This window comes from Rhamphochromis sp. 'chilingali' (genome assembly GCF_963969265.1).
Source record: "Rhamphochromis sp. 'chilingali' genome assembly, chromosome: 18".
Taxonomy (NCBI): Eukaryota; Metazoa; Chordata; class Actinopteri; order Cichliformes; family Cichlidae; genus Rhamphochromis; species Rhamphochromis sp. 'chilingali'.
In genome coordinates, this window is record NC_137945.1 from 8,577,515 (window position 1) to 8,591,269 (window position 13,755).

Sequence of the window (13,755 nt, forward strand, 5' to 3'; positions counted from 1 at the left end):
TGGGAAGTAATTAGAAGTAGATGGAAAATGAGAAAAAAATGGCAACAGACAAAGAAACAGTGAGGGAACTTAAACTGACATTAATAAATAAATAAGACGTATTCGATTTTAAAAGTAATAAATAAAAAAACACAGAATCACAACAAAAAAAAACTAGCAATGGGAGAGCCCATAATCATATGGAAGAAAAAATTTTAACTTTGATTTCAGACACAAAAAATGATTAAGAATGAAACCCAAACGGTTTGGATAATTTGTGTACTTTTTATTATTATAATAAAATAATAATGATTAATGAATTTCAGTATCAATTAGGTTAGCTATTAGCAAGGTTATTGACTAAAATGGCATGTAGAAAAAAAAAAGATATTTAAAGGTTAAAACAAATTGAAACACCTAAAAAAAACCCTGTAATATTTGTAAAAAAATAAATAAATAAATGTTATTCTAATTTAGCTGGTGGATGTGTTCGCAGAGACATTGGATGTCTACAAGAGTAAGACTCAGCTGCTTTCAAAATGTGTGTTCTGATTGTCATACCTGTGCACATGTCCTTAAATGCTGGCATATATCCTCCATACATTAAGATTGAAACTAACACAAACTAAACTAAATTGAAAAGAAAAAGTCAAATCAAAATAAGATTAAAACCTTATTAAAAAGCTTTGGGTATGAATATACAACCAACTTTTGCATGATGACCATATTGTATGAACACAAAATTAAGTTTAAAGAAACCAAATGATTTATTATAATCAGTCTTCATTTGTAAAAGCTGATCAATATGTTTTTATATATTCTAAACGCAACGCAATTACTCTTTGACAAAAGAGAACAATTAACAAGCGGAAGCTGGGTTAAGTAAATTACACTTCAGAAAATTATACAACTATGTAGACAAGCCTTATTTCCAAGGTGCACTCCCTCCTCTTTTTGCTGAAGCATTCAACAATATTAGCACAATTTAGATACTTGGAGCCTCAACCATTTGCCTTCACTCACTATGACTGACTATGAGGCAGAGGCTTCAAGTTTTCAAAAGCTGATGTGCTCACATTTTCATTTCTCTCATTCAAATATCAAATTTAGCAGCGGTTAGAGGCAGAGCTGTTAAATTAGTGTCAGAGTTGCTTCCGGGACAGTGATAATCTTATTACTGTATATCAAGAAGTAAACCATCCTTCTGCGAAGACAACGACTCATTCCGTTTCCCCCCAGATGTCAAAATAGAGGACAACTATCAGGGCGGATCCGCGATGTGCATCGACGGCATGTCTTCAGCACGCCCCTCATCACCACCTCTTGATGTATGGTCATTAGGCGGGTGCTTCATCATCAGGGTTTACTGTGACTGTTACAAATCAATTTAATAGAAGGGGGTGCTCAGAAGAGTTGATTGGGAGGGACCATGGTCAAAATGTGGTGATAATCAGACAATCAAGCACACCCACATAAAAAGTGATTAAGTCCTCTTGAGTGGAGCATAAGAGCCGCGATTTAATCAAAAACAAACCCATCCCCTTCACTAATTGCAAATATGAAGCCAAGACATTGATTATCAGCAAGGGTGCATAGCCTCCTCATTTCTCTTTCCTTTCCAAGCCCCCACCCTCACCCCACTTGCCATGCACATTGTTGATGAAATAAATGTTCTTCGGTGTGACTCTCACCTTCAACTCCTGTGCATGCTTTAGAAAGACCTTCTTTCAACATCAAAGCAATGTTTCAGAAACAGCATGAACTAAATGTGTCTATTCTTTGTCTAGTGCTTTTCTGATTAACAGAGTTGTGAAACTACGACAGTGCACATGCACTGGTAAACAAAGATGTTGACCTAGAATTATGGACTCGCTGCTTTGTGTCCCACTAGTCCCCAGGCTGATTTAACTGGTCATAAAATTAACATGCGACTGAACATTAGCTTTCTGGAAAACCAGTTAGAAATAGGATAAGATTCATTTCTGGAAAAAGGTTGTATTTGACATGTAGTATGAAATCTGATCGAGAATTTTATGTACTTCGTTTTCTGTCTGCATGGAGAACATTCTTCTTCACTCAGTTGATATTGATTGGACATATCAGCTCCACAGTGGCTTCCTTTAAACAAACATAGAGAAAACAAGAGAAGCTAGGCACATACATTATGTAGATCTCTACACTGAATACTACAAAGTCATTAGAAAGGGCATTCACCAATAATGCAATCCAACGAGACACATACATTATCAGGCTTTGTACAATGAATGGGATAGATCTAGTGAAGGAGAGAAAAGAAGTATAAGGGGGGAAACAGATGAAGGTCAAACTGCGTAGCCACTAATAATGTATCAGGATGGCACTCAGTAGAGTGTATCGCAGCTAGTGTGATGTAATTGTTAATAGGGCTGTTCGATATAACGATATATATTGGATGACGATATAAAAACGTCTATCGTTTCATTTTACGCTATCGTTTGTTTCGTGGTGTCGCAAAATAAATTGTTTCCGGCAATATTTTTTCATCGTCCTGATGGTCACTGTAGTGGCTATATTCATTTCTTAAAGTTCTCTCTTTCTCTTATATTTAATACTGTTGTTATGCGTTGTGGTTAGCAACAACGACAGTAACACCATCGCGTGTCCGCTTGTTTATGTTCCACAAACCTTTCACAATAAAGCTCAAGATCCTGTTGAGACTTTTCAAAATAAACTGAATCACTTGAAAGAGCAGATTATTTACGGATGAGAAGTAAAAAAAAAAAAGAGCCGTCAGGTGCTAAAAAATAAACCTTAGACTCAAACGTTAGAAGAGGCTTTTCCCGGCAGCACGCCGTGTATTAAATACTCACAAAGAAAACGGCGGCCGTTACAACTTATGTCTAAAAATGTATAGTTTCATGCATCGGTTAAAACACTCGACTCCAGCTACATGACGCGCAGCTTGAAACACTTCCTGCAAGTCGAGCTGCCCGAGATTCACAGAATTTACAGAAAATGTTACATTTTTGTGATTTATATCGTTATCGGGATGATAGAATTCTTATATGAGATTTTGGTCATATCGCACAGCCCTAATTGTTAAGATTCTGTTACTGTTTTATTTTAGGAAGTTGATATTTGCACACTCCATTTAAGTTCACAGGCAGGCTTTAAGTAATTTTCCCGTCTCCACCTGTAATGGGAGAAGAGTTATTCTGGTTTGATTTGCACACAGCTTCTAAGCCGTTTGCCTGATTGCTGCAGAACCAGGCAGTCATTCAGCTCTCTTTCTTCAGCAGAGAAGAATGGAAGGAAGAGAATTGTTGGCATGGTGGTTATGTCTAAGCCACAACTTAATGCCTTAATAGTTCATGTTCCAATATTTCATAAATTAAGACTTTTAATCTTTACCTATAATTTTTTTGCCATTGCATTTAGAACTGTTTGTTCTCTGTATGTTGTTGGTTGAAAAATAGCTATGTAGGGGGACTAAACAGCTCCTAGATAATGTCCCTTTTAGTAGTAAAATCTGTTAATACATTGGATGATCAGTTGGCAGAAAATTGCTAATTCAATATTTGATGGGTCAAGCTTAGGGATATGTGGTTTTGATGTGTTTCTTTCTCATTATAAAACAAAGGATTTAATATTTTTCAGTTGTGAAATCTGAATCTGTCAAATTTGTATTCACATCCGTTTGGTGTAAAGATTCATTGGCTCACTGTACCCTGTGAGTCAGCTAGTCTTCGAAGTCTTTCATGTCTACTTACTTGTACCTTTGAAATTACATTTCTAAAGCACAACCTTCACCCGAAAGTTTTGACAGAGCATGCTTGCCAGGTTAGGCTTGATGACTGGGCAGACAATGTCGATTTCATTCACATTTTTCACACCAACTGCAGATTGATACTTATACTGAGTTTTAATCAGCAGCACAGACACAGACTGGGACTTGACACTGCATTGACACTGATTGGGTCAGTCACTATAACGTGCAGAAAATTGTTCGAATTGAAAAAGTACACGGAAAATTACCTTCAGATGGAGAATGCACACCAGCCATTTTTGTTCTTACCACCATTGAAACGTTAGAGAATACAAAACATGAAGGTTTTTCATAGAGAAAGTTATAATCTTCTCATAAGAGACAACCCTGAGAACTATACCAAAAAAGAGGAGAACTGCTGTTTGAAGAAAATTAATCTATAGTGTCAGGACCTTCAAAAGTCACAAATTTCCTTTGGAGAGCCGATGTTTTTCTTCAATTTTTTTTAGGGACAAAAAGCAAGGCTTTGGCTGCAATAACCAAGGTATTGGATGCCATAGCCCCTGAGACATGGACCGTGGCTCAAGTCCAAAAAGTTTGACACCAAAGTGGATGTGAAAAAATAAAAGCACCAAGTGGAGGACAAGGAGCTGTTAGCCTAAGATTCAATTCAATTCAATTCAATTTTCATTTGTATAGTGCCAAATCACAACAGTTGCCTCAAGGCGCTTTGAGTAGAAAGCGACTGCTGTTGTATAACAAATATTAAACTAGGGCATAATCACTATTTTGTAGAAATGTTGCAGTTGTGGGACAGCTAATATTATGAAAGCCGAGAGTCTCTCATGAAGTGCGGAGAGTTCTCTATCAGAATATTTTAAAAGAAAAATGTACACTTAAGCCTTTCAGCTAAGATGTTGTATTCTTTTAAAATTGTGTTTATTTTATGAGCTTTTTTATTGTTGTTGGTTTTCAGACTATAAGTAAAATCAGGTAAGAAATTATTGAGGGATCACATATTTGTGTATGAAATATTTCTTTGCACAGTTTAAACACAGCAGTGGTTTTATTTATTGACTGTAAATACCAAGGCCCTGGTGCCAGTGTTACTAAGTGAATTTTTAAAGCTCTCCCGTTAATTTATATGAAGTTATGAAACTTTTTACACTTAACTCTTTTTTTTTCAGCCATTTTAAATTAGATATGATGAGAGGGTCCAGTAACAGGCAGCACGGTGGCACGGTGGTTAGCACTGTTGCCGCACAGCAAGAAGGTCCTGAGTTCAATTCCAACATCAGGCCGGGGTCTTTCTGTGTGGAGTTTGCATGTTCTCCCCGTGTTTGCGTGGGTTCCCTCCGGGTACTCCGGCTTCCTCCCACCATCCAAAGACATGCAGCTTGTGGGGATAGATTAATTGATTAATCCAAATTGCCACTAGGTGTGAATGTGCGAGTGAATGTGAGTGTGAATGGTTGTCTGTCCCTATGTGTTAGCCCTGCGACAGCCTGGCGACCTGTCCAGGGTGTACCCCGCCTTTCGCCCTATGACAGCTGGGATAGGCTCCAGCGCCCCCCGCGACCCTGAAAAGGATAAGCGGAAGCGAATGGATGGATGGATGGGTCCAGTAACTTAATTATTATAGCTGATGATGATGATGATAATAATAATAATAATAATAATAATAATAATAATAATAATAATAAATGTTACAAATTAGTTTTGTTGTTGTAGTAACATTTTTGGGTACACAATTTCTTTGAACCTAACGATAAAAATCAGTTTAAATGTGGCACGTACTCATCAGAAATATTGCTACCATTAAGTGTATGTATGTGAGCATGGTGAGTTGTGGGGCATTTTGGAGCATGAACTAAATTAAATCACCAAAGAATGAACAGTCGCAGATGGAAAGCCACAGAGGGAGAGAGAAGGCTAAATGAGCTGGAGTGGCTTTTATCCTGGCTCCCCAGACCAGATATGCCAAATCAGCTGATTACTTCAGCTGAGCTTTGCCATGGTGTGTTCAGGGACATCTACATAGAAAGACAGGTGCTGTCCACATATTTAGACAGGGTTTGTTAGACAGGGTCCTTTTAAAGGGAGGGTAAAGTATGAAACCACATTTGTAAGGCTACATAACTGTGTGACCCTCTTATTAATTAATTCTACTTGTAAAGATTTAATAAATACACCAGAAGAATTGTGTGAAAAGTGAAAAGTGTGTGAGTGTGTGAATGTGTGTGTGTGAATGGGTGGATGACTGGATGTGTAAAGTGCTTTGGGGTCCTTAGGGACTAGTAAAGCGCTATATAAATACAGGCCATTTACCAATTGCACATAGTGCAAGATTAGCAACAATAAATATAATTAAACCAGCTATAACTCAACACAGCAATCTTATATTACAACAAAAACAAATCAAAAATAAGCAAAAGAAAAGAAAAATACTGCAAATACTATACTATTTGATTATTTTGATCAGTTGTTAATGTGAACCCTTTCAAAGGCTGGTAGTCAGCTGGTAATCTGACAGGGCTCGTCAGTGTGGAGCATGTATATGCTACCCAGGATTGCATGAGTTACACAGGGCGCCGTGGTTTCTCCCACCATCAAAAAATGTGCCAAGATTATGCTGCCTGTCTCATCCCAAGACACTCGCGGAAAACACATTTCAAATATGTTTCCTGGTTAAATGTTATATGCAGGTGTAGAAGAAATTGTTCGTGTGCTGCTCAGTTATTGTAATTTGCGGGTGCAATTTTTCACATCATGCTTTAGTAACTCATAATTTGTAATTTGAGAATTTCTATTTGTCATCAACTCTGACAGACTAAATGGGCGATTCTGTTACTGTAATCATAAGTTACAGCTTTAGTTTGATTACGTCTGACCCATTAACTTTATTATGCTTTCCAGCATGACTACAATGAGTAAAATCCATGTTTAATGTTGCAGAACTTATGTTCTAGCTGCAGATTTCTTTCAGGTTGGAGGATCCCTCTCTTCCTCAAATCTCTTCTCTTCCTGTAATTGGCTTGACAGTACCAAAAGTAAACTGGTTGGCTCTGAGTACCAATTAGCTTGTGAACACAAACAGTTGCAAGCCACTCTCAAGAATGAGTCTACGTAGCCCAAACTGTGAAAATATACAGCATGTTGACAAAAGAAAGTGAAGATACGCTATAGATACCGGGTTGCTCCTGTGGGCATATGATGAAAGCACAAGGTTGGTTTTCTTTGACATTGGAGTGTTTTCGCTATGCAGCTTTAGAGCTCCAGACTCTGTTGATCTCTTTAAACTCCTCAGAAATGCATTTCCAGCTGCCAGCCACATGCCAATCATCTATTCGACTAGTCTTTAATATAGTCACCAGTAGAGGCAGAGAGATAAACACAATCCTGTTTTGATGGCCTGTGGATGAAAAGAATTCCTCAAAGATTTTGTGCAGAGATATCAAAACAACAAGGTTTAGAGGTTATATTTCACCTTCCTCATAAATTCTTGGACCTTTCCTGGCAGCATTTGTGAAAGATTGTCATGTATTTTCATTTATTATTATTTACTGCAAGACTTGGACATTGCCATCATTTTCAATCCCCCATCATCTGGATTGCCACACATGGTCTTGATGTATGCTAAGTTCACATCAAGCCCGCTCTGTGGTTTAACAAAATTGACACTAATTGCATTAAGGCAGGATGTCATGAAATTTTCCGTGTGATCAAAATTAATGAAGTATAAATAAAATATTCCAACACTGAAGGCGGAATGTAGTGGAAGCACCCACTGCAGAGAAATAAAGCCTAGTTTTCAAAATAGTGTGACAGCAAATTGCCACAAGCTTGTTTTGGTACAGTTAGGGGAGGAAATATGTGAAGTATAAATGTCCCCCTTAATAGCAGTGATGGGGACCATAAAGGGACAGTGGTAAAGTCAGGGTACCGTCCTGGGTAAAGTCTATTAAGTTTCACGGTATTTACGATTAAATAGGTTATCAGACTTTTTAAAATAATGTTGATTTAAACCCCAAAGTAGGCAGATTTTGTAAAATTACTCGACATTTGGGTGATTTGGATCACCTGTGGCCTGGAAGGGAAAATAATATCTAGGGGAAAAAAGTTTGAAAGTCCACCTCTATGTTTAGAAACTATTTATTTCTGTTTATGGTATAATGGATGGTTACTGTTATGGTTCAAAAATATTGGGGATGGACACCAGAGGAAAAACCCACAATAACAACACTGGTCCGGTCGGGTTGAGTCAAACGATGATTTAATGATCACACACACGTGGGAGATGGACACTGTATGCAGACAGTCTCAGATCTCATCTCAAAAAACACATCACCATAGTTTTATGAAATCAGGGTATTAGAACGCCCCCTCATGCGTAGTGACAGGTGTAATACAATCAATGTTGACAATTTTATTTAACACAAAGAATAACATTGTCTCCTTCCCGAGGGCAGACGCTGACTGCCCCCGTCTCCTGGAACCGTCTGTACCCTGCTAAGACACAACATGGCAGCTACAAGGACTCTTTCATTTATTAAGACCATCAGTGTGTATTGCTCTAAATCAAGTATATAATATTAAATGAATATTGCTGGATCAGCTACTTCTACTTAAAACATATTAAAACATGACTAAGCACAAAATCATCAAGAATAACATCTTATAAGTGCTGTGTAAGCGCGTGCGGCCTTCCAAGCTCAAAGCCTTTGCCCTCCATAGATCAGCCAGACTCGCGCTGGCTGTAGCTTTTAACCTTTAATTACCTTGAGCACAACTCTAGAATGAGCAACAAACTGCAATGTGTATGGAATGATCATGGTTACATCTGCAATGGAAAATCATGTTATTATTCTGGTACCTGTAAGAAAAGATCAAACTAAAGTTATCACCATCACTGTAATGCAAAGAATAATGTAAGATCAAAAACTTCAATTTATGCTTAATGCAAAGCTGGTTATATACTTCTAATGAACTAATAATGGCATATTAAAATATTAAATGATAATGAGAAAAACATCCCCTCCTTATTCTACATTACCTACAGCAATGTTATGATTCACCCAGAATTCATCCAAATCAACAAAATGAAGGGACAAAAATGAAGGGACGGGGCTATTTTTTGAACATGAATACATTTGAAAAGCTGATCTTTTCACATGAGGATCAAGTCCACTCACACCCTCTCACTTTAATACATACACCTTGCTAATTCCAGGTCATCTTTTGAACTGTTTTCATTCTTTTTGGTACAGATTCAACAAGGTGCTGGAAACATTTTTTAGAGATTTTGGTCTATTGTGACTGTGTCATGCAGTTGCTGCAGATTTGTTAGCTGAACATCCATAATGCAAGTCTACTGTTCCACCACATCCCAAAGGTGCTCTACTGGAGTGAGAGCTGATGACTGTGGAAGGCATTTGTGAACTCATTGTCATGTTCAACAAACAAGTTTGAGAAGATTTGAGCTTTGGGACATGGTTTTTTATCTCGTTAGAAGCAGCTGTCAGAATGCTGACACGGTCAGCAACAATACTCAGGTAGGCTGAGGTGTTTAAAATATTGTTTAGGGAGGGAATAAGGAGGGAATAGGGAGCCCAGAGTGTGCCAAGAAATTATCCCCTGCACCATTATACCACCACTGTTAGCCTGAACTGTTGATGCCCAGAAGGATGGATCCATCCTTTCATGTCGTGCCAAGTTCTGACCCTGCCATCCAAAAGTTGCAGCAGAAATCAAGACTCGTCAGACCAGGCGACATTTTTTTTTTCAATCTTTGCAAATTGTTAGCAGTTCTCATTTGACAGGAGTGGCGCATGGTGTGGTTTTCTACAACTGTAGCTCCTGTGCTTCCATTTCCCATTGCTCTACATTCAGAGAAGCGTTTCTGCATACTTTAGTTTAACAAGTTGTGTATTATTCACTGTTGCCTTTCTATCAGCTGTGACCTCTGGCATCAACAAAAAACTGCCATACACTGGATACGTTCTCTTTTTCAGATCATTCTCCATAAACACTGGCACAAACAACCATGCCACATTCAAAGTCATGTAAATCCACTGTTTCCCTTATTCTGATGCTCAGTTTGAACTTTAGCACATCGTGTTGACTATGTCTACATTCTTAAATGCACTGAATTGCTGCCAAGCTGGAAATCAACTTGCATTAACAAGCAGTTGTACAGATGCAAAAAGTGGCCGATGAGTAAATGTTATAAACTCTGAAATATTAAATGTAATGAAGGGAAAATTCACCTCAGTTATATTTTGCTGAACACCTATGGTTGTGATTTACTTTTTATAGCAGAACCGTGTCTTCTAAGGCAGCAAGGTAAATGGACTAGAGAAACTCTAAAAATGCTGAAGAGACCATATTTGTTAGCAGAGAAGGTTGGGGAGCTTGAACATGTTGATGATCAAAATGGACAGACTATTTATCAAAGGCATTGCATGTGCTACATGTCTATCATGAAGATGAGTCAAGACCACTTACCATACTGAGCAGGCATCCTTATTGCTCATTAAACTCCTTTGATTTAAACGTTCATTGTCTTATTGTTTTATTCTCAGCTGCTGTACTTTGAGCCTATGGTGTTTATGTAACGACCCGCAACCTGTTAACAATCATTCGTCATCCATAGATTTTGGAAGGCAATCATCACCATGTGCATCATTGGTTTGTGCTTTTGCCAAGCATAATATATTAACTCCTTCAAAACAAGTCAATGGCTAAATTAGCAGTCTGACTGGAGGCAAAATTGTTTATGAGCTGGAGCAGAGTGCTGCTTGATAGAAGCGAATACGTGCATGTTGAAGATATAGAATTGAACTGTTAAGTAATATCTGTAATTCTCTGTTTGAATTATTTAATATATTGGGTGATTCGATTATCCTTCTACAGCCAACACTTGAAGCTAATATTTCTAAATTGCTGGAACTGAATTAAAAGTGGGTCAAATCATGTCTGAAAAGTAACTTGTGTCCACTAGTATGTGGACACATCCTGATTTCTTGCTTTGTAGGTTCATATTAGTACAATCAAGAAGCTGATTAACCACCTAATTCAACAGGATCTTTGACTGCTTATCTAATTACAGGCTTGATATTTACCACAGAAAGGACAGTCAGCTCTCATCAAGAGTCAGGCTGCAATCAGCTGCAGCTTTCTAATTAGTCATTTATTTGCTAGTCCAGGTTTTGATTAGATGTGGCCAGAGGACCTCTGCTGAGGACATGTTAAATAACTCTGTGTATTCTATAACGATTGTACATTTTAGACTATGTGTCCTTCTTTGCTATTTTAATTCAGCTTTTCTTTTACTCACATGAAAGTGAAAATAGAGCAGCGCTTTAACATCACATGTCCTATTGCATGTTACAGGGAGGTTATACAGCTTTTCTTGTGGTGCAAAAAGCAAACACAAAAAAGACACAATATGATGAGTCTTAGTCAATAACGAGTGCACTCCTAAATGCGCTCAATGAATTGAATGGTAAGATGAATTGCTACTATATTTAGGTTACTTTGAAAATGGGCTGTCTTGTCTTCAGTTCTGCACTTCAAAACATTTTAGCTGTGTCCTAATTCAGACGCTGCACCAGTCCTTTTTCTTCCCCCCCCACAATAAAATCAAAGCTGCTAGCTGGCCACTTGTTAAAAATCCTTGATAGCACATTACCAACACTTTCATATACACTAAAAATAATCACTTTAATTATTTATAGAAATAAACAATTCTTTGTCAAATGATTTTCAGTATAAGCCTTTGTGACTCTTACTTTGTAAAATGATACAGCCAGAAAGCTAAATACTTGTACCAGTTATGTTCCATTGGTTTAAAGTTCTCATTAATGTCTTGTGCTAATACAAAAGCAACTGCTTCACAGTAATGTTGCTCCAGTGTTTCTATGAGAGCCTTACTGCTTCTTTATCTCATCTAGGAAATGGGTCTAATTGCTGTGGTTTGAGAGGGTGTGCTATGCAGAGGGTTTTCTATCTTATTTGGTTTAGGTTTGTATTATAATACTGCATATACTGTACATTATCATCATTTGGTCCTTGTCAAACTGAATTTGGGAGAGTGTGTTCCATCTCAAGGACAAAAAGGTTGATATTCTTAAGCTGACAAAGCACTGAGGAAATTCTTTATTGCGTTCAGTGTTTTTAAGTTTCATATCGCTGAGCCCAAACTCGATATGTCAGTGGAGAAGGTTATTTGTTGACAAACTAGTTTAGGCATCTAAGGCTTTGACTTGTGTCTCCCTGGAAACACTGCTGCTGCACCCCTGCAAATCAAACAAGTCCCAGCTTGTTTCTTGTCTGTGTTTGCAATTTTTTAATAAATACTGATTTTTTTTTACGTTTTTTCTTTAGCGTGTCTATGATTTACCCTCTGTGGTCCTCTGTTAGGAACTGTTGGTGACTGTGAAAATTTAGTGCTATGACAGATGCTGCTAATTGTCATTGAACAGAAATGTGACTGTGATTTATTACTTCTCAGCTAAAAATAGTTAATGTGAGAAATCTTTTCCACTGATCCACTGAAAATATCAGTTTGTATGAGTTTATGTTCTTTCACCTTTTGTGTTGTGCTGCTTACTATTTAGTCTTTACAACTAATATAAATTATTTATCTAGTGCATACGTGCCTACATCTATGTGTCTCCATAGACTAAATCTTCCCTCAAACCAGATGCTTTTTTTATTGCTTAAAGATGAAAAAATTAAATTGTTCAAATCTGAATCTTAATACCATTATATCCTTCTTTTGACATTCTGTAAAATAGTAAAATGTTATTCATATCTAACCGCCTGCTGAGCTGTGGGGATAAAAATCTTAACCCTTTTGGTAACAATTATGGCTTAATAAGTGGCTTGGTTTTCTCTTCTTCTCTCCCCTGGTGAGAAAGAAGAGCAGCTTTGGAAGGATTGTCCCCCAAAAACTTCAATCTCCAAGGATGCATTACTTTAGCACGAGCCAGAGAAAGGATTTTTAAGTTAGATGTTACAATTCTAATACTAATTTTAATATTTTTCAACAGTATTTTATCAGTTTTTCTACAGATCATTTCCAAGACTCCAAAGCCTTCATGTTACTAAGACCAAAATCTGCAGATATTCCAATTAATTTCATGATGAAGTTGTAATTAAAATGAGAAAAGCTTAAAACAGACTTTAAGTGTGCCTTAGTAATTTTATCTTGCAGGTATTTTGCAGTTGTTAAGAAGAAATTTGACTTTGCACTGTTTTTTCTCCATATTCACACACACTTTGTCTGTTTTTCATTCCAGCTTCACTCAAACTCAGACAAAGGTGATGGATCTGTCAGGTACATTCTGAGCGGCGAAGGAGCTGGGACTATATTTATCATCGATGAGGTGACAGGGGATATTCATGCCACTAAGAGCTTGGATCGGGAGCGGAAAACACATTATGTCCTCCATGCGCAAGCATTGGACCGTAACACAGAGGAGGCCCTGGAACCAAAGTCAGAATTCATCATCAAAGTACAAGACATCAATGACAATGCACCCAAATTTCCAGATGGACCCTTTGTAGCTTCGGTCCCTGAGATGTCTGAAGTGGGTGAGTAGCTCTTCAAAATATACTGGACCTTCAAGTGATTGTTCTCTACTGCCAATAGCAGTAAGCCTCCATTTGAATGGTTTGAGAGATGAAAAACTTTTGTTGCTTTTCAAATCTTCTTCATGTTTATAATCCTTTTTAATCCATCATCTTAAAAAAAGAAAAAAACGTAAAACAAAACAATAAATTACAGTTAGATCTTTGCCTTTACACACTAAAGTACAACCCAAAGCTCCAACAAGATGGATTTAAAGATATAAGTGTGAAGAACCACTATCAAATATGTCATTACCCCATGCAGCATTCTGGTTTGTCCTCTGCGATAATGTTCTCCAGAATGTTTGATGTTCTGTAAGCCAGCAAAGTCCTCTTTCTCATCTTTGTTTTCTGGTTGCTGCGATGGTTTCCGTCCCTGGTGGGCAGGTCTTTACAAA

At 37.5% G+C, this 13,755-nt stretch overlaps 1 protein-coding gene across 2 annotated transcripts in view; it reads left to right on the forward strand.

Annotated features, from left to right (window-relative positions):
* LOC308385801 (cadherin-18) overlaps positions 1-13,755 on the forward strand; it is a 203,395-nt gene that overhangs the window by 124,966 nt on the left and 64,674 nt on the right. For both annotated transcript variants that reach the window (XM_080864946.1, XM_080864945.1), the window contains exon 3: positions 13,027-13,321. In XM_080864946.1, the coding sequence (XP_080721072.1) occupies positions 13,027-13,321 (295 nt within the window). The remainder of the gene's footprint in view (positions 1-13,026; positions 13,322-13,755) is intronic.